This window comes from Camelina sativa, chromosome 10, assembly GCF_030686135.1.
Source record: "Camelina sativa cultivar CO46 ecotype springtype chromosome 10, ASM3068613v1".
Lineage (NCBI taxonomy): Eukaryota > Viridiplantae > Streptophyta > Magnoliopsida > Brassicales > Brassicaceae > Camelina > Camelina sativa.
In genome coordinates, this window is record NC_141889.1 from 15,587,939 (window position 1) to 15,607,345 (window position 19,407).

Sequence of the window (19,407 nt, forward strand, 5' to 3'; positions counted from 1 at the left end):
ATGCAGCAGCTCAAAACACTTAAGTAGCAGAAACAAAACACTTAAGTAGCAGAAACAAAATCGATACAAAAACAAAGTAGTTTAAACAAAACACTTACACCATATCCAGGAAGAATGTTTTGCTCCATATTGTTTGACTTTGAACTTCCTGCTGCTGTTTTTGTTGGATTCTTCTTGTAAACATCAAAAAGCTTCTTCAGCTTCTTACGCAAGTGATCCACCCTTGCTTTACTAGTTGATGCATCAAGGGTATTGAAGCAATACTCTATATAGGTAAACTTCAATCTAGGATCAAAGACCGCAGCTAGAGCAAGTATGTCACTATAATCCTCCCAATACTTGTCAAATTTCTCCTTCATACCTTTCACCATCTCACAAATCACATCATCATAAGAGTACTCTTGAGCTTTCAGCCAAGTTTCAATTTTCCATACCTAAACCAAGGACAAATCAAAGTTAATATGTCGAATACCTAAATCGAAGTCAAATCACATCGTTATTATGTCAATCATACCTGATTGAAATACAAATTGGCAGTTGGATAAGATGAACCAGAGATCAAATTCGTCATCTCTGCAAATGGGGTCAACAGCTCATAGATCAACTCTGCTCTTGTCCACTCAACATCAGAAGGGAAAGATTGATAACTTGTATCAATCTCTGCAAGATGCCGAAGAGCTTCCTTATAGATGATTGCTCTTGAGAGCATAAGGTGAGTTGAGTTCCACCTAGTTGAAACATCTGAAAGTAGTTCACCCTTAGCTTCAATTCCCATTGTTTCCACACATGTTTGAAAGGATTGTTTTCTAGTCTCATTCACCCTCACAAACTTAACACTATTTCTGATTTTCTCTAGAGCACCATCAATCACATCCAATCCGTTTTGCACAATCAGATTCAAGATGTGTGCAACACATCTCACATGAAAGAACTCTCCACCACACACCAAATTTTTCCTAAGCTGCCTCTTGAGAATTCCTTGCATGTTGTCATTTGAGGAAGCATTATCAACTGTAATTGTGAACACTCTCTTTTCTATTCCCCAATCTTTTAGCAATGCCAACACCTTTGTAGCTATTCCAGCACCCGTATGTGGAGGAGGAAATGCATAAAATGACAAAATTTTTGTCTTCAAATTCCATCCACTATCGATATAGTGTGCAGTCAAACACATGTATCCCTCTATTGTGATTGCCCTCCACAAATCTGTTGTTAAACAAAACCTACCCGGAACTTCATCCAACATCTTTCTAAGCTTCAGTTTCTCTTTCTCGTAGATCTTTAAGCAATCAGCAGCCGCAGTATTTCTTGACCAAAACTCGATGTTGGAATTTGCATACTGAAAAGCCTCTCTAATTCTTCTGTACTCAACGAAAGAGTAAGGCAAATCATGTTCTATGATTGCCAATCCTATCATCTCCCTAAACACCATCATATCTAACTTTCTGTTTCCACATGAAGGAGTGCTTCCTGGATTCTTTGAGCATGATTCCATGTGACGCAAGAGAGTATTGGTGCCACTTCTACGAAGATCAAGGCAATAAGTATGCTCACAACGGGTGCATCTAAGATTATTCCTACCATCATCCAACTTATCTCCAACAATTTCAAAATTTTTCCAACACCTTGACCTTTTACGTTTACCTGTAGACTTGCCTGTCCTCTTATCAGCCGTACTAGCTACTGAATCTGCTTCTACACGTTCCTCTCCTACACGTTCTTCTTCATCCGGATTCATATCATGCTCAAGCATATAATCATCTCCACTCATATAATCATCTTCAAGGTTTAGTGTATCACCCATCTGAAATAACCAAAACCAAAGACCAATTAGAGAAAAAGAATCAAACTAACAACATGAAAAAGGTTTAAAAAACAAGTGTTATCTATGTCAAGAAAAAAGAGAAAGAGAAGAGAAGAAACATAAATCTCAAATAGGTCTCTCCCAAAATCGAAAGAGAAGCAAACCCAGTTTCAATCTAAGTAAAGCAAACCCAGTTTCAATCAAATTCAAACAAACCCAGTTTCAATCAAATTCAAAGCCTCGTAATTCATATTAAATATTGAGAAAATACCAACTTTAGAAGACTGAACCAGAGAGTCGAACACTATTGCTTCATCCATGATGATCCATACATAAAATTTCAGAAGGGTAACAAGTCCAGAAGCAAGGAGTCTTTGAATTCCCCACTCGTTGGAAGTAAGAAGAGAATCAAAAGCACCAATCCTCTGACTATAACCCCAAATTCAATCCAGGTATCATAGAGCACTAAAAACGAAAACCAACTAAATCTCTAATTTCAATCACCATTTAGAACTCTAAACCTAAATACCACTAAAAACGAAAGATCTCCACAATTCCAAACAAGCCATAGTCGAAGAACGATCGATCATCCGAGTTTCCAATAGCAGTAGGAAAATCATCACGAACAAAATCGACAGGCTTCGATGATTTTGAAGTATCAAAACCCTAATATACAACAACGAAAAATCCCCAAGAAGCGTAGTCGAAATAGAAGCAAACCTGAGTAGAATCTGGAGATATCTTCGATTAGGGCAAGAATGCTTTGCAACTCGATCGGAGAGAGAGCGAAGAAAAAAGGAAATAAGAAATCGATTTGTGTTTTCCCCAAATCGATTTTAACCTAGAATTTTCAGACCAATGTCCACGCTGTCTGTCCAGTTTTGTCCGTGGGCAAAAGCGGACCAAGCCCATTTAAGCCCGTTCAAAATATGGGCTTGTCCATGACCCGTCTATAATGAATTGGACATGGACAGACCATGGACAGCCCGCCCATTTTGACAGCTCTAAGTGTAACGCATACACGTCACTGCTTACGTATAACAAAAACAAATCTCAAAATAAGACTGTTGACTCGCCGGCCATGTGGCTGTACCTGAAGTGATAAAGACTAAAGTGTCCCTTTTGAGCCACCGATGTCACTATTATATCTATAAATGTGATCCTCCTTTCTTCTTGTTTATATCAAAATTTAGAACAAACGAAAAATGGAAAATAACACAAGAAGCTCATCATCTCTCCCTCTGGCCGGGCGTGTAGCTATAGTGACTGGAGCCACCAGAGGTATGGGCCGTGCAATCGCGATCCACCTCCACTCTGTTGGCGCAAGAGTCACCATCAATTATGTCTCGAGCTCATCAAAAGCAGAACTCTTGGTTTCAGAACTAAACGACTCATCTCAACCAAAGTCAGCAATTGCAGTTAGAGCAGATGTATCAGACCCGGAACAGATCAACAACTTGTTTGATCAAACAAAACAGGAGTTCGGATCTAAAGTTCACATCCTCGTGAACTGTGCAGGTGTTTTGGATCCAAAGTATCCGACTATAGCCGAGACCACACTGGAAGATTTCGAGAACACATTCACAATAAACACAAGGGGATCTTTCTTGTGTTGCAAGGAAGCAGCTAAAAGGGTTGTGAGAGGAGGGGGTGGAAGAGTCATTATGATGTCTACATCAATGGTTGGTGGTCTCTCACCGGGTTATGGAGTTTATGCAGCATCAAAGGCTGCAGTGGAGACAATGGTGAAAGTGTTGGCGAAGGAGTTGAAGGGAAGCGGGATTACGGCGAATTGCGTGGCACCAGGGCCGGTTGAGATAGAGATGTTCTTTGCCGGAAAGAGTGATGAATTGGTGAAGACATTTGCAGCGGCTTGTCCTATGGGGAGGATCGGTGAGCCAAAGGATATTTCGGAGATTGTAGGGTTTTTGGCCGGTGATGGTGGGGAATGGATCAATGGTCAGGTTATGAGAGCCAATGGAGGCTTTGTTATTTAATAAAATTGGGGTATTCTAAGTAGTTTAGGCTTTTGATTTTTGGAACATTTGCCTTCAACAAGGTGATGAAAATTGCAATATTGAATCGTATTATTAGTGAATTTTATTAAAAACATACAAGGGAAAACTTAGTCGAACAAAATTTTAATCAATAAGTAAAATTTGCAAAATAACCATAAAAGTATCATTTATTTATGTATATAATATCAGAGGCTAAATTGTAGTTAGAAGATAGCCAGAAATAAAGTTTTTTTTTTTTAATCTCAAATGCGTTGTTGTCTTGCCCTTATTGTTGTTGTCATTTTGTTGTTATGTTGAACTAGTTTAAAGCCAATGTGATGAGGAGTGGGTTGATACTCCCATTCTTACAAAGATGTATTGATTTTATGAGTGTGGGGACGGAGAAGTGTTCTCTCCTTCCAAACTGATTTATGTGTGGAGGAGTTTATCACCGTTAGGAGTTCCGAACTGAAAGGGAGTGTTTCAATGCTAAAAATGTATATTACTGTTTGAGAGCCAAAAAATATTCGATCACCTTGTAAGACTCCCCCCCTTACATATTTATACAGACCAGTTAATTACCCAATTAATGCGTAATTAATTTTACACGATTCTCGCGTCCTAATTAATCCACTTGAATGTTGGAATCTTTGACCGAGCTCGAGCTGCGAGCTGACTAATATGACGCCTCTCCGCCCTCTCTTCCTCTCTCTGGGCCTGATGGACCGACCAGTGCTACACCCTTGGCCCGTTTAGCGTGCCCGGTCCAGGCCCTCTGTCTGTTATTCGGGATAACGAATCGTGGGTACAACAGTTTCCCCCCAAGTCTTCTGAGTTGAGCAGTTCGGAGGACTTTTGATCACCAAGCGATCGATTTTGGGAAACTGAATATTCCCCATATCCCCATGATTTGATCGTGGTGATGATGAGATTTGCCTTCCCGAACAAGCCTTGGGGCCCACCGGGTAGCGTGTAAGCTATAAGAGAGAGGAAAAGCGGTCTGAGACCTTTCGCTTCCCCATATAATCATTACTCGCTGGTTCCGTGTATAAAGGTAAACTCACCCAACTTCTCCCTCCTACTTATAATTCTCAGTTTTCTTTCGTTTTGTCCTGCGTTTTTCTCTCTTTTCTTCTGTTAGTTTCTTTGCTTTCGCCGGAAAGTTCTTCGACCCTCCTCTATTTCTCACTACTTTTACCCGGAAAACATGTCTCCTATGAAATCCTCATCGGGTAAAACCGTGAAACCTTTGATTCCGGGCGATTATGGTCCCCATCAACTGTCAATTCTCTCTGCGGAGAATATAGCTGAGTTTAGGGGATCCACCGGGATTCCGCCTGAGATCGAGATCAGGTTCCCAAAAGCTCATGAATCCCTGGAGAATCCTCCTCCGGGCTACTGTTGCGCGTTCGAGATATTTTTCTCTGCATGCGGACTATCGTTCCCCCTTCCCGAACTCATCGTAAAGATGATGTTCGAACTGGGCTTCGCTCTCCCCCAGATGTGCCCGAACTTCGTTCGAATAGTAATGTGTCTCCAGACTCTGGGGGAGGAGTTCGATTACAAGCTATCCCTGGCCGACTTTCTTCAGGTTTACACGGTGAAAACAGGTCGTACCAAGGGCACGCTTTACGTAAGTCCGCTCTCCGGGCTAAAGGTCTTTGATGACCTTCCCGAGAAGGACGAGAAATGGCGGAAGTCTTACTTCTTTTTCCCGGTTAATGAACTCACCTTTGGTCACCTCTCGAGTTCGCACGTGTCGAAGTGGATTTCGAAAATTAGTAGAATAGTGTTCCTTGTTAGGTATAACCTCAATATATATACATTTTTTGCTTCTTACCCTTTGTCGTTTCTATCTCAGATTACTTCGAGCGCGGGTTGATTTGCCCTACATTTTGCGAGATTTTCTCAAAGTTTTGCAGCCAGGGCCAGATCGCTTGGGATTCCTTTTTGTGTGAAAGGATTAGGAAGTCCACAGTGAGGCTCAGAGGACGTTCTCTCATTTGCTCCGACCCCATAAGCACTTTGGAGATGAACAATAGAGAAGAAAGGGCTTGCCGACTTGCTGAGAAGGAGGCGAAGCTAAACATGGCGGCGGCTCTAGCCGAGGGCAAAGCTCGCTTTCCTACCAAGAAGTCCAGTTTGTCCGCTCTTGAGGTAGGCGGGACTCCCGCGTCCCCTGCTGGCCCTTCCGAGCTCCTTGCATGTGCCTCCGGACCTTCGACCGATCCGTCCGAATCCCCCGTGATTGTCATAGCTGATTCTAGTGACGAGCCACGGGAGTTCGCAGCTCGCCCCACGTCAGCAAGGAAGCCTTCTGGTGAAGTCAGCTCCCAGCGAACAGACTCGTCCAAAAAGAGGAAGGAACCCTAGACTTCCTTATCTTCCCGCGAGAAGAGCCGAGCCTGGACTGGTTTGTCGGGGGACGACCGGATTAGGCCCGGATCGAAAGATGGGGGTACCTCCTTCAAAAGAATCCGAAGGCTCCTTCGGGAGGTTACCTTAGAAGGAACTGCGTTTTCCCCCCCGAGGTAACGATAGCCCAAAGTGTTTCAATTTTGTTTTACAGATGGGTACTGAGTAAAATAACATTGCTCAAATATTTCAGCTCCCCCTGCGTCCCCAGCTGACCTGATGAGGAGCTATACTCGGCCTGGACTTCGGATTCCGGCGTTTGCCGACATGTCCGAACTAAACCGCGCAAACTTCCTCCGCTTCGCGGACAAGATTGCCAAGGTTAGTGATGCATATACCCTTTCAAGTTTTTTTTTACTTTACCACCTTCACCGCTTTTAACAAGTTGTGATTTTCCCAGCTGATGATCGAGTTTAACTCCTCGGTGGCATCTTACGAGGATCAACTGTTCGCTTACCCCTCATCTTCCGAGGTGAGCCTTCTTAAAGAGAGAATCGCCGACCAGGAAGCCCAGGTGGCAGAATACTCCAGGCTGGAAGCTGAAAATGCCGACACCGTGGTGAAGGCCGAACAGATCCGGGCTCAGATGAAGAGAGCTGAGGTAGAGGTGCTTGACCTCAGGGTTGCCAATGAGGACCACCGAGACAAATTAAAGAAGGCGGGGGACCTTTACTTTGAGGCTGCCAAAGATGCGAAGGCGGCGAAAAACAGGCTGCACGAAATCGAGCTCCGTAATCAACTTTGGAGGCTGGCAACAACTGTGAAATTGAAAGGGTATGGAGGGAGGAAAAGAGGATCACTTTCGAGGAGAGGGAGAAGCTAGCTCCGACCAATATCCGAGCCGCTGAGATCAGGGCTAACCGGATGCTGGTCGAGGAGATCTCTAGGGGGGAGATCCAAGATATGGAAGCTGAGCTCGGACTTCTGAGAGGCTATGAGGAGGAGGCTGACAGAAAGGTTTCGCAGGTAACTCCCCGTGACCTCGACCTTTCGGCATTTTCAGACATTTTGACGGATACGCCCGAGCTTTTGTGCGACAAACATCCTTTGAGCGTCACAATCGATGAGTCCGGCACTAATCTCGGACAAATGTCGAAGCAGAGGATGGATGATTTCTTGGCGAATACCAGGTCGGAGGCGGAGCTTGCAGAGATGGCCTTGGTCCTTTCCGAAGCGGCATCGGATCCTCCTCTCCCTACTCAATAGTTTTTATCCCGGAGTTGTTTTGGAACAAGTTGCCCCCCGTTTGTTGTTTTTATTTTTGAACTTATTTCGGAGTTTATTGGTCGTGGTGACCACTCCGTACTCGCGTATTTTGGGACAAAGAATTTTTACCTTCTGCGAGCTTTGGTTTTAACTGATACGAGCAAAAATAAGTTCGAAGTGAGGACTTCGGTTTTGATTAGAGTTCGTGAAATTTAACCTCAGCTTCTAATGATAAATAAAACTGAGTACGAAGTGTGAACTTCGGTTCTAATTAGAACTCACGAAATTAAACCTCAATTTTAAAGCTGAGTACGAAATGAATACTTCGGTTTAGGCTTGAGGTCGCGAAATTAACCTCAGCTTTAATTTGATAAGTAAAGCTGGGTACGAAGTGTGGGTACTTTGGTTTAGACTAGAGTTCGCGAAATTAAACCTCAGCTTAAATTTGAAAAGTAAAGCTGGGTACGAAGTGAGTACTTCGGTTTAGACTAGAGTTCGCGAAATTGAACCTCAGCTTTAATTTGATAAGTAAAGCTGGGTACGAAGTGAGTACTTCGGTTTAGACTAGAGTTCGTGAAATTAAACCTCAGCTTTAATTTGATAAGTAAAGCTGGGTACGAAGTGAGTATTTCGGTTTAGAATTCGCAAAGTTGAACGTCATCTTTAATCGATTTCTATTTGCAAAGTCAGACCTCGTCTTTTTTTTTTTTTTTTTTTTTTTTTTTTGGTGTGAACCATTTTTAATAAAAAGTTTCGGCAACTTTTGATTTTATTAACATGGATAACTGGACCCGAAGCGGGCTGCCTACGTACCCTTATCGGGATCAAGCTAAACGTAGTTCGATACAATGAAATTAACTGTAAAAGAGTTTAAGATGTAAAGAGTTCCAGGACCTCGGAACTGGTTTTCCCTTTGAATCCTCGAGCTGATAAACTCCGTTTCGGATTTCGCGAGTAATTTTGTATGGTCCTTCCCAGTTGATTCCCAGCTTCCCTGCATTGAGCTCCTCGGTGTTCTCGTAGACCTTTCGAAGGACTAGGTCGCCAACCGCCAAGGGCCTGCCTCAGATTTTGGAATTATAATACCGGGCTACTGCGTTCTGGTAGTTCTGGATCCGAACTGAGGCCTGATCCCGACGCTCATTGATTGTATCGAGGGTATCTTTTAAAAATTCCTCATTCTCCTCGGCTCGGGGTAAGTTTAGCGAGGTACAGACTCCAGGAACCTCTATGTCGACTGGGACTACGGCATCGACTCCGTAAACGAGGGAAAAAGGTGTTTCATTAGTGGCCCGGCGGGGTGTTGTTCGGATTGCCCAAAGAACGCCTTGGAGCTCGTACGGCCAGCGCCCTTTGCGAGAATCAAGCCGTTTCTGGCTAGTATGATCTTATTCATCGCCTCGGCTTGTCCATTACCTTGCGGGTAATGAGGAGTTGACTTATTGAGTCGAATCTTCCATTTCGCGCAAAACCTTTCGAACTGCGAGAAGATGAACTGCTGACCATTGTCGGTGACAATTTCGTGGGGGACGTCGTAGCGATAGATTATGCTTTTTTGCACGAACTGCTTTACTTCTTTACTCGTTACTTTCGTGTAGGCCGCTGCTTCTATCCACTTAGAGAAATAGTCAGTAAGAGCGAGCACGTACTGAATTCCTCCTGGTCTGCGATGTAAAGGGACAATGATGTCCATGGACCACCTCATGATGCGAGATGGATTGACGGGGCATGCTTTTGACATTTCTCACAGGTTCGAGAATAGTTTTCGCAGTATGTAACCAAAGTAGGCCAGAAATAGCCTTGCCTTTTGATTTTGAAGGCCAGAGTCCGTCCTTCGGAGTGATTCCCATTGGGACCGTCGTGAACAGCTTGCATCAGCATCGCGGGCTCTTTACCAGCAACACATGTTTGATAGGGACCAGCTACACTTCGGCGTAGGAGTACTTCTTTGTGGATGCAATACCGTGCACTGACAATTTTGAGTTTCTTGGCTGCCCATTTGTCGGCTGGAAGTTCCCCTTTTTCCATGTAAGCCCAAATCGGGCTCCGCCAGTCTCCTGCCCCTAATTGTTAGTGCTCGTACTGCTCGAAGTGGAGTGCGGGATAACGGCTTGGTCGTCAACTGATGAGCTTGATGATTCCGGAGTTTGATTTGCTTCTTGCTCGACCGGAGGCATGATGGGAGCTGAGTCCTTCTGTGGCAAAGAATCTGAAGCTGCCTTGCGAGCTGCCTCCTCAGCAGCTAATTGTTTTTTCATTGCCCGGTGTGACTACGTTCGAGCTCTCTAGTCAAATACTAGGAAACTCGATCACTTCGACGAGGATAATTCTTGTCATTGCAGGATCCAAAGTTGATGCCAGAGCTGCTAAGGCGTCTGCAGCGGAATTTTCACTTCGTGGGATCTTAGTGATTTCAAAATCCTCGAACTTAGTTACTAATTCCCGAGCTGTGGACAAATAAGCCTCCATACGACCATCCTTAGTCTCATACTCTCCTAGGAACTGGTTGGTGACCAGCTGCGAATCGCAAAAAGCTCGGAGCTTTCGGACACCAATCCCTACTGCGAGGCGTAAGCCAGCGAGGAAGGACTCATATTCGGCTTCATTTTTTGATGCACTGAAAGCCAAGCGAAATGACTGCTCGATTACTTCTCCAGTAGGAAAAGTGAAACGGACCCCAATTCCTGCTCCCGATCTGGAAGATGCTCCATCTACATGCAATGTCCATGGGACCTCGATATTGTCATTGACCGTAGAGGCTAGTGGGAGTTCGATCAGGTTCGAGTCCGGAACTCGATGTCGTATTCACTCAGCTCGACAGACCATTTAGCTAATCTCCCAGACTGGCTTGGACTATGCAACACCGTCCGAAGTGGTTGCGTCGTTAGGATTATGATTGTATGGGACTGAAAGCAAGGTCGCAGTTTTCTTGCCGAAGTAACTACTGCTAAGGCCAATTTTTCCATCATATGATACCTGGACTCTGCCCCAGTAAATGACTTACTGACATAGAAAATTGGTCGATGCTCCCCCCTTTCTTCCCGAACCAAGACTCCACTTACTGCGCTGTCCGAAACAGCTACGTAAAGGAAAAGTGGCTCTCCGAATTCAGGTTTAGCCAAGAACGGAGGTTCAGACAGGTAAGCTTTCAGCTGAGCGAATGCTTCTTCGCACTTTGTATCCCATAAGAAGTTCTTCCCCCCTTTCCTTAACAACTGGTAGAACGGGAGGCACTTGTCTGTAGACTGGTAGATGAAGCGGTTGAAGGCGGCAATCCGTCCGTTAAGACGTTGCACTTCGCGTAAAGTCCTAGGAGAACTCATTGACAAGAAAGCATTAATTTGCCTCGGGTTTGTTTCAATTCCTCGTTCTGTAACGATGTATCCCAGAAACTCCCCTGATGGGACTGCAAAGGTGCACTTCGTGGGGTTAAGCTTCATCCCGAACTGGTTCAAGATGTCGAAGCAAACTTTCAAATCTGCGAGATGCAAGCTAACTTCCATAGACTTTCCCAACATGTCGTCATTGTAGACTTCCATGGTTTTTCCAAGCTGGTGCTCGAACATTCGGTTTACTAGTCTCTGGTAGGTTGCTCCGGCGTTCTTTAACCCAAAAGGCATCACCTTGTAACAGTAAATCCCACGGTCCATAATGAATGCGGTCTTTTCCTGGTCATCCGGGTTCATAAGGATTTGATTGTAACCGGATAAGGCATCCATGAAAGACATCAACTAGCCTGTCGATATGCCGAAGTGGAAAGCTGTCCTTAGGGCACGCCTTATTCAAGTCGGTAAAATCGACGCAAACTCACGATTTTCCATTCTTCTTCTTGACTACCACTGTGTTCGCGAGCCATTCAGGGTACTTTACTTCGCATATCTGCCCCGCTTTTAGTAAACGTTCCACCTCCTTGTTAACGATTTTAGCTCGCTCAGGACCCAGATTTCTTCGCTTCTGCTTTATAGGTTTGAATGTCGGGTTAACATTTAGCTCATGCAAGATTACCTCCGGACTAATACCGGGCATTTCATCTACGGACCACGCAAAGGTGGCCATATTTTCTTTCAGAAAGGTTACCAAACTGGCGCGAAGCTCGTCATCCAACCCAGCTCCGATCTTGATTTCCTGATCTGGAAACTTACCGTTGATGAAAATGGGCTCAGTGAGGTCGCCTTTTAATTGCTTCCGAACTGGGTTCTTCGGGACCTCGAGCTGTGGTTGCTATTGAACCAGGAGCTTGTGACTCGCGAGGTAGCAGCTCCTTGCCGTCCTTTGGCTCCCTATAATCTCTCGAACTCCTTGCGGGGTTGGAAATTTGACGCACTGATGGTACGTCGAGGCTACTGCCTTCATCTGATAGAGCCAAGGTGTTCCCATAATAATGTTATAGGCCGCAGGTCGGTCAAAGACTGTAAATTCCACCATTTTTACCACTCCTGGAGTGGACACCGGTAGTGTTATTGTGCCCAATGACATCGATGTCTCGCTCGTGAATGAAACCAAAGGTGAGAGTGGTCCCAAGATGTGCTCTCTCCCGATACCATTCTAGCAAGCGTCTCGAGGAATATCAAATCTACCGAACTCCCAGTATTTATTAGGATCCGGCACACTTCGTGGTTCGCCACGTCTAGTGATATGACGAGTGCATCGTCGTGCGGAGTGTCTAGTTCCTCGGTTTCCTTCTCGGAGAAAGTGACTTCAGGTAGGTCACTTGTTGTGACCTTAGCTCGCTTCGGCTGAGGGCTAGTGAGCTTCCGCTGATGGTCTTTGATTGTAGTGATGGAGTTTCGAAAAAGGCGCGACCCCCCCATTATGACGTCTATTCTTTTCTTGGGGGCTTCGTTCCCATCTGATTGTTTCGGTTTCTTCGAAGGTGGAGCGTCTACGTCCACCTCGGCGGTTGTCTTCTGCTCCAACTCCTCGATTGTTACATTCGGCATCTCTCCTGCCACGTACTTTTCTGCGAGAAGGTGCATCAGTTTCTTGCAGTCACGAGTGGAGTGGCTATTGGTTTTGTGGAGCTCGCAGTACGTGTCCTCGTCTCGGACCCATTTGTTACTTGGGAGTACTCCACTTTTGGAACGTGGTGAAAATGGAGGTTTGGATGGCGAGCTTTTTGGAGAATTCTTCTTGGGAGATTGATTGACTGTGAATGTGCCAGGTCCGGACTTCGGAGTCGTAGGTGGAGTCTTTTTAGCAGGTGCTTCGAATCGAGGTTTTCCTGCAGGTGGAACTTTATGTTTCAGTTAGGCGGCGGCCTTGTCTTCCTCTGCAATTATCCAGTTCGAAGCCCGGTGTAAGGTGTCCTGAATGGTTGGGAACCGATTTACGGTTAGCTATTCGTGGAAACGAGATTCGTGCCAGAGGCCATTTTTTAGTGCAGCCAGAGCAGTCGAGTCCGAGAGTCCTGGGATATGAACCTGGATTTCCTTGAACTTTGTTATATAAGACCGGAGAGACTCTCCAACATTTTGGCTCAAGTTCCAAAGCTGAGCATTTGTTACCGCAGTTTCGATTAAGCTAGAATACTGCTTAATGAAAGAGGTCGAAAACTCCGTGAAGTTGTTTATGGAGCCGGCTGCTAGAGAAGCGAACCAAAGTAAAGTTGGCCCGCAAAACGTCTCTGCGAACAACTTGCAGTATCCAGCGTCTGCTTCATGAGGTTTGAGGTCTACGCAGCTAGCTGTTAACAAGAAAGTCTTAAGATGACTGGTCGGATCTCCCTTTCCCTCGTAGCTTGAGAACTTAATTTTGCCAGTATCTTTGATGCGGACTCGGGCTACTTGGTCAGAGAAAGGAGTTCGCTTTGACTCCTCGATCACTCGGAAAATATCCGGAGATGAAGTGGTTGCACTGTGCATCACAGACCACATGTCCCGGATTTCGCTCTGCATGCAGAAGATCTCGGGATTGGTGACGTAACCGGGAGTCGAAGTGTTTCCGCCCACAGGGGGAGGGAGACGAACTGGGACTTCAGAGGATCCAGCAATATCGAGCTGAACCGGAGTGTGGCTATCGCCGACCAGTGGTGGCGCTGCTTGAGTACTTAGCTGGGGTGGGAAAGTATTTCCCGGAGTGGAGTTTGCTGCTGCAGGCTGCGTGGTGAGAGGCGGAATGACGCCAGTGAAGTCCAGAGCACGTCGGTGAGGGTTTTGATCGGAAGACAGGAGATCGACCCAATCGGCGTATGCGCGGTGAGAGGCTGAGAGGTCGGCTACTGACGTAGTGATTGCCTCCAAACGGGTGGAGACCTATCCCTCCAGGCTGTCAAAACGCTCGGTGAGAGCAGTCGAGGCTGCTTGCTGGCGGTCGGACTTCTCAGACAAGTCATGCAAAAGTTTCTGGATAGCCTCCAGAGTTACCTGATTGGAAGAGTCGGTAGCCATAGCGGTGTTTGGATGAAGTGGGTTCGGATATGAGGTCGGAACTAGTAAGAGTATAGGTGATAACTCCCCTCCTTCTAGCACCAAATGTGGGGTCTGAGAAGTGTTCTCTCCTTCCGAACTGATTTATGTGTGGAGGAGCTTATCACCGTTAGGAGTTCCGAACTGAAAGGGAGTGTTTGAATGCTAAAAATGTATATTACTGCTTGAGAGCCAAAAAATATTCGATCACCTTGTAAGACTCCCCCCCCCTACATATTTATACAGACTAATTAATTACCCAATTAATGCGTAATTAATTTTACACGATTCTCGCGTCCTAATTAATCCACTTGAATGCTGGAATCTTTGACCGAGCTCGAGCTGCGAGCTGACTAATATGACGCCTCTCCGCGCTCTCTTCCTCTCTCTGGGCTTGATGGGCCGACCAGTGCTACATCCTTGGCCCGTTTAGCGTGCCCGGCCCATGCCCTCTGCCTGTTATCCGAGATGACGAATTGTGGGTACAACAATGAGGTAAGGTCAAAACATACTAGTCATTGATCCAGTCATTCACAAATTTCGTGATCGTCCTACCTTATCCTGAAAGTCTGAAAACGTTAAACAGAGGAACCACATCAACCAAAATTGTCATAACTGAACCGAACTAAAGTGTTTTGTTCGACAAACCATACGACCAACCGCGAACCTTGTCAAAACCGAGTGAAATTGAACTTTTTACTTTTCATACTAATTTTTTTTCCTTTTAGTTTGAATTCTTTGCAACTTACACCACAAATCTTTAAAATCAAGGTAATTTTATTGAAACCAATTATTTTTTTAATAAAAGATTTTTGATTAGTGCATGTTTTCGTAATTAATTTGGCATTTTTTTTCCTAGTGTATGTAATGGAAGAGAATGATTACTAAAATATTTTATTGGTAATGATTAGTTTGTTACACTTTGAGTTTATTACTTTTTTAAAAAAACATTATGATTATTGATGTATTTTATTTGGTGTAACCAATTATATCATAGTTGTAATCATTGAAAAAAAAATAGAACTATCATCAAAATCAATTGAACTCGAACCATATTAATTTATGACCCATAAGCTTTCCCGGTTCAGTTTTAAAAACAATGGTCATAAGTTAACTTTGACATAACCGAGTCAAAGTTATGTCAAAGTTATGTTCGGTTCAACTCAGTAAATAAAAAACTCCAAAAAAATATACAAAGAACCAAACCGAATTGATCCGAACGCCTAGCTGCAGTCAGCATTTTGTACCTAACGATTCTTAATTTCGTGGGCCAAATTTGGGCTTTAATACCATTTTTGAAAATTAAAGAAACCCTAAAGCCTTGTGTTGTGCGTTATACCTATTACGCGCAGCTCAAGTTTTGTCAGAGAGGAAGCTCAAGGGAAGAAGAAGATGGTGTCAGGGTCAGGGATATGCGCGAAGCGTGTGGTCGTCGACGCGCGACACCATATGAGTGGTCTTCTTGCGTCGTCACTTGCAAAGGAGTTGCTCAACGGCCAGAAAGTGGTGGTCGTCCGATGCGAGGAGATTTGTCTCTCGGGAGGTTTGGTTCGGTTAAGGATGAAGTACATGAGATTCCTTAGGAAACGTATGAACACTAAGCCTTCTCATGGTCCTATTCACTTTCGTGCTCCATCAAAGATCTTCTGGCGCACAGTTCGCAGGTTAGTTCACTTGAATTTTCATAATTTATGATCAGTTCAGAATTATGAGAATGCAAATGCGTTTTCTTTGAGTAGATTTCGAGTACTTTGTTATGTTTTCTCTGTGTTTATAAGAGAATTAGCAGTTTAATTATTCAATTCTGTTTTGTATCTTCTGTGTAAGTTATATGTAGCATTTATACAAACTTTATTCCCCTTTTTGGATTTTGGGGTGTAACAATGATTAAATAGTGGATAATTTGATTAGTCCAGAGATATGGCAGCTCTCAAGTGTGTTATGTACGAGAATTAGTAGTTCAATTGTGCAATTATGTTTAGTATTTGATGTGTTAGTAATGATCATTTCTACAAAGATCTAGTTTCTATCTTTAGTTTTTGGGGTTGTTACAAAGAATTGAATTGTGACCACTCTGCTGTGTGAGTAATAGGAATGTAGCATTTTTAGAAAGATGTCTTTTTTTTTTTTTGAGTTTTGTGAACTTGATGTTTTGTTTTGTTTTTGTGGTGGCAGTATGATTCCACACAAGACCAAGCGTGGTGCTGCTGCACTTGCTCGCTTGAAGGTTTTTGAGGGAATCCCACCTCCCTATGACAAGGTTAAGAGAATGGTTATACCTGATGCTTTCAAGTAAGTTCTCTTTGTTGTTTTTGTGTTCTGTTTTGTTTCATGATTTGGTAATAGTTACTGTCCAAATATCAACTGATTTTGTTAATCAGGGTTTTGAGACTCCAGAGTGGTCACAAGTACTGCTTATTGGGACGTCTATCGTCTGAGGTTGGGTGGAACCATTACGATACCATTAAAGTGAGTCTCTCGTGTTTGGGTTTGAATAACTTGTTTCATTTTTTGCTACTGCTAATCTGATGATTCTATAGACATAAATCTATGGATGATACAATACCTGTTTGGAGAATTTGTTAGGTCACTGAAACTGATGAGATCAATGTTTCAGTCTGATGTTTGGAGTTTTATGATTCTAACAGGAACTTGAGACAAAGAGAAAGGAAAGGTCACAAGCGACGTATGAGCGCAAGAAGCAACTCAACAAGCTCAGGACCAAGGCAGAAAAGGTTGCGGAAGAGAAGCTCGGATCACAGCTCGATATTTTTGCCCCGGTTATGTATTGAAGAAACCTGTCTAATCACCTCAACCAAGTTCCGTGGAAGCCTATTCTTGATTTTGCATCTGAAGTTTTGTTTTCTTAGTGTCAAAGAAAGAAGCCTCTCTTTTCATTACTCGATTGTTCTGCTACACATATGCTTTACTTATGTTGGTTCTTATTTCAATCAAAATAATGTTGTTTCATATGGATCCTTATTAATATTCACAAAGTACCCCATTTAAAACTTCAAACTTATACATTGATATTCACAAATTACACCAAATCTACACAAACACACATTGAGCAAAACAGAATCAACCAACAACCAGAATAAGAAACTTATGGGAGATGAATGAAAGATGAAGTAGGTGATGAAACTGAATCATGATCCTTGACTATCTCTCGAAGTTGGTTCACTATATCTTCCATTTGCTTCATCTCTCCGTGTTCTGCCACATCATCATCCCTCACCTTATCATTACAGTTATTATTATCCTCAATGACATGAACATCATACACAACCGGTTCTCTATCCTCAACAACATCGCTTGCTCTCTTGTCATTGAAACTATCGTCTTCTTCCGTCCCTTGATCATCCTCATCAATGTGCTTGTAAGTCTCAAGTTCTTTCTCCAGAAAATGCTTCTCTTTCTCCCTCTTTAAAAGAATCTCTTTGAGTATATTCATCTCTTCCTCGTCATAAGCAAATTTCTCATCAATCATTCTCTCGTATTGCTTCCCTTCCATCTCAAGCGAAGCTTTATCAGCTTGTAGCCTCAGAATCATAGCCATAGCTTCATCAGCTGCTGATGCTGAAGCTGCTCTTTCTTCCTCCAGTTCCACCACTAAAGCAGCTTTGGCTACTCTCTCTTCCTCAACAGCTTCTTCCAACAACCTCACTTTATCCATCAATTCCAAGTATTTATCTTTATCAAACGGATTCTTCTCTTCTTGGTCTTGTACTTGATGATGCAAAAGGCTTGGTCTAGTGGTAGCTAGCTTCTGGATTCTGAGTATGATTCTGAATGGCCAATCAAAGAGAAGTTTTTGGATGCAGAGATCACTGTTTTGGTACCCAAGAACTCCAGAACAGGGACAAGGCAAATACACTAGCAACTTATATGTAATAAAGACGAAAGCCGATACACAAAGAAGACAATAAGCAAATGCTAATTCCATAAAAGCAACCAAAATTCCATAAAACGTCAACCTATAACTTTCCGGGTAGTCCATTTTTTTTTTATTGTGGTTGCTCTCAATCAATCAATAAATACACTCTGAAGTCCACAAAATGTAAAACCTTTGCCAAAAAATCTGGAGATCTGCTGTGAATAGGAACCTATATCAAGAAAATCAAGAAAAGGGGGTATTAAGCTCGTATAGACTAGGATAAAGATTTCAAGAAGAGTTTTGAAACCTTAAACAAGATTTGAAATCTGATAACAGGGAAGGAGATTTTTATGAACTCTAAGACAATATTTATGTAGCCAAAACACAAATTCATAAAGTTCAAAGACAAGATTTATCCAAGAAAAGCTGAAAAAAAAAGAAGGAAACTTAGATTGTAAAAGCAAAAACAAAACAATTTGGGAAACGAAATCACTAATGAAACCCTAACGAAGAAAAAACTTTTTTACAAAGTCAATAATTAATTGCGTAGTTCAGAAGAAAAAGTCAAGAACATAAAATAGACAAAGAGAAAAAAGAGAAAAAGAAAAAGAGAAGAGGATAGAGATGGAGCTGAGGTCAAGAGTATAAACACCTGAGAAGTCTAAGGAGGAAAAAAGAGGAAGGAGCTTCGGAGTTCGGACAGAGAATCTTGGGTTCGTTGTTGTTTAGTTTTCTTAATTAAAAAAAAATGAACAAAAAAAAAAAGAGTCGGTAATAATTTTGTCGCGTAGTTCACAAGTTCTCCAGATAATCAAAATGAGATGGATCCACGTGACAAAACAAATTGGGTAGCTAGACCTAAGTAGCTTAAACAGATGGAGTAGTGGCAACAGATCTAGGCTTGGGCAATAGAGTGCATTATCTACTATTTTGGCTTCCCAGTGAATGGAGAGGGCAATACCAACCGGTTTGGGACGGTTCAATTATTAACTGGTTTAAACACAGCAATTACGGTTTACAACATTATTTAGCATTTTAATAGGTTGGTTTAGATGCTGATTGGTTCTCCCACTGTTACCTTCAAACATAATGTTTGCAGGTGATAACAGTTAGTAGCGACTGGAACCAATCAAAAAAATCACTTAATAGCGTTTGAAACCATAACCACCTATTTCCGCAATCGAAATCGCAAACGTTGTGTTTAAACCTGTTAGACACTTAGTGGTTGTTAAAAGAGAGATTTACAATTTGTTGATGAGCGAATCGGTTAAACCAAAGTTTACCAAAATAAATGTAATATATAATTGTGAAAAAGTATTAAAAAAACCAAAAACTATATTAGGAAAAGGTACAAATTTTTTAAACATGATTAATAATTAAAAACCATAAATAATTACTAAATATTATTTAAATATTAAACAAATATTTTATAATGCAACACAAATAATTATTAATATTTGAAAACTAAAGGTAGAGAATGATTATTTGAGAATTAACATGAATATAGAGGAAATTCTCCTTTCGCACCTTGATCTAGGGCTATTTTCACTAAGCCGAATCTGTGGACTGTGCTTTTTATTGATTGCACTAGCTAAGAACAGATCCACAATCTATTATCTAATGAATATTCATTATGTAGAGAGATGGTAAAGGATGATCCTTATTCAACAATGCACACACATATTTATACAGGAGGTTGTTGAG

General features: G+C 42.8%; 4 protein-coding genes and 1 pseudogene across 4 annotated transcripts; 3 read left to right on the forward strand and 2 right to left on the reverse strand.

Annotated features, from left to right (window-relative positions):
• Positions 1-3,009: 3,009 nt before the first annotated feature.
• On the forward strand, positions 3,010-3,801 carry LOC104720442 (NADPH-dependent aldehyde reductase-like protein, chloroplastic pseudogene; annotated as a pseudogene).
• Positions 3,802-5,008: 1,207 nt separating this feature from the next.
• Positions 5,009-7,039, forward strand: LOC109126864 (uncharacterized). The gene is made up of 4 exons (XM_087468625.1): positions 5,009-5,549; positions 5,663-6,121; positions 6,410-6,537; positions 6,617-7,039. The coding sequence occupies exons 1-4, from the start codon at positions 5,009-5,011 to the stop codon at positions 7,037-7,039; spliced, it is 1,551 nt and encodes a 516-aa protein (XP_087324751.1).
• A 2,084-nt stretch (positions 7,040-9,123) lies between these two features.
• LOC147936190 (uncharacterized) lies at positions 9,124-9,450 on the reverse strand. The gene has a single exon (XM_087468626.1). It carries the CDS (start codon positions 9,448-9,450, stop codon positions 9,124-9,126), a length of 327 nt encoding a protein of 108 aa, XP_087324752.1.
• A 5,690-nt stretch (positions 9,451-15,140) lies between these two features.
• LOC104719150 (large ribosomal subunit protein uL13x) lies at positions 15,141-16,796 on the forward strand. The gene is made up of 4 exons (XM_010437008.3): positions 15,141-15,490; positions 16,002-16,118; positions 16,208-16,295; positions 16,475-16,796. The coding sequence occupies exons 1-4, from the start codon at positions 15,219-15,221 to the stop codon at positions 16,616-16,618; spliced, it is 621 nt and encodes a 206-aa protein (XP_010435310.1). The 5' UTR covers positions 15,141-15,218; the 3' UTR covers positions 16,619-16,796.
• A 34-nt stretch (positions 16,797-16,830) lies between these two features.
• Positions 16,831-18,549, reverse strand: LOC104719149 (uncharacterized). The gene is made up of 2 exons (XM_010437007.3): positions 18,356-18,549; positions 16,831-17,932 (listed from the first exon to the last, which is right to left on the reverse strand). Exon 2 carries the CDS (start codon positions 17,824-17,826, stop codon positions 16,933-16,935), a length of 894 nt encoding a protein of 297 aa, XP_010435309.2. The 5' UTR covers positions 17,827-17,932; positions 18,356-18,549; the 3' UTR covers positions 16,831-16,932.
• Positions 18,550-19,407: the final 858 nt, after the last annotated feature.

What these genes read in the sequence shown, in the direction of transcription:
- LOC147936190 (XM_087468626.1), bottom strand. Translation starts at nt 9,450, where the DNA reads ATGGAAAAAGGGGAACTTCCAGCCGACAAATGGGCAGCCAAGAAACTC.
- LOC104719149 (XM_010437007.3), bottom strand. Translation starts at nt 17,826, where the DNA reads ATGGACTACCCGGAAAGTTATAGGTTGACGTTTTATGGAATTTTGGTT.
- LOC104719150 (XM_010437008.3), top strand. Translation starts at nt 15,219, where the DNA reads ATGGTGTCAGGGTCAGGGATATGCGCGAAGCGTGTGGTCGTCGACGCG. An exon ending in GTTATACCTGATGCTTTCAA is followed by an intron (nt 16,119 to 16,207) that starts GTAAGTTCTCTT and finishes TTTGTTAATCAG; the next exon opens with GGTTTTGAGACTCCAGAGTG. An exon ending in ACCATTACGATACCATTAAA is followed by an intron (nt 16,296 to 16,474) that starts GTGAGTCTCTCG and finishes TGATTCTAACAG; the next exon opens with GAACTTGAGACAAAGAGAAA.
- LOC109126864 (XM_087468625.1), top strand. Translation starts at nt 5,009, where the DNA reads ATGTCTCCTATGAAATCCTCATCGGGTAAAACCGTGAAACCTTTGATT. An exon ending in CACCTTTGGTCACCTCTCGA is followed by an intron (nt 5,550 to 5,662) that starts GTTCGCACGTGT and finishes TTTCTATCTCAG; the next exon opens with ATTACTTCGAGCGCGGGTTG. An exon ending in TCGCGGACAAGATTGCCAAG is followed by an intron (nt 6,538 to 6,616) that starts GTTAGTGATGCA and finishes TGATTTTCCCAG; the next exon opens with CTGATGATCGAGTTTAACTC.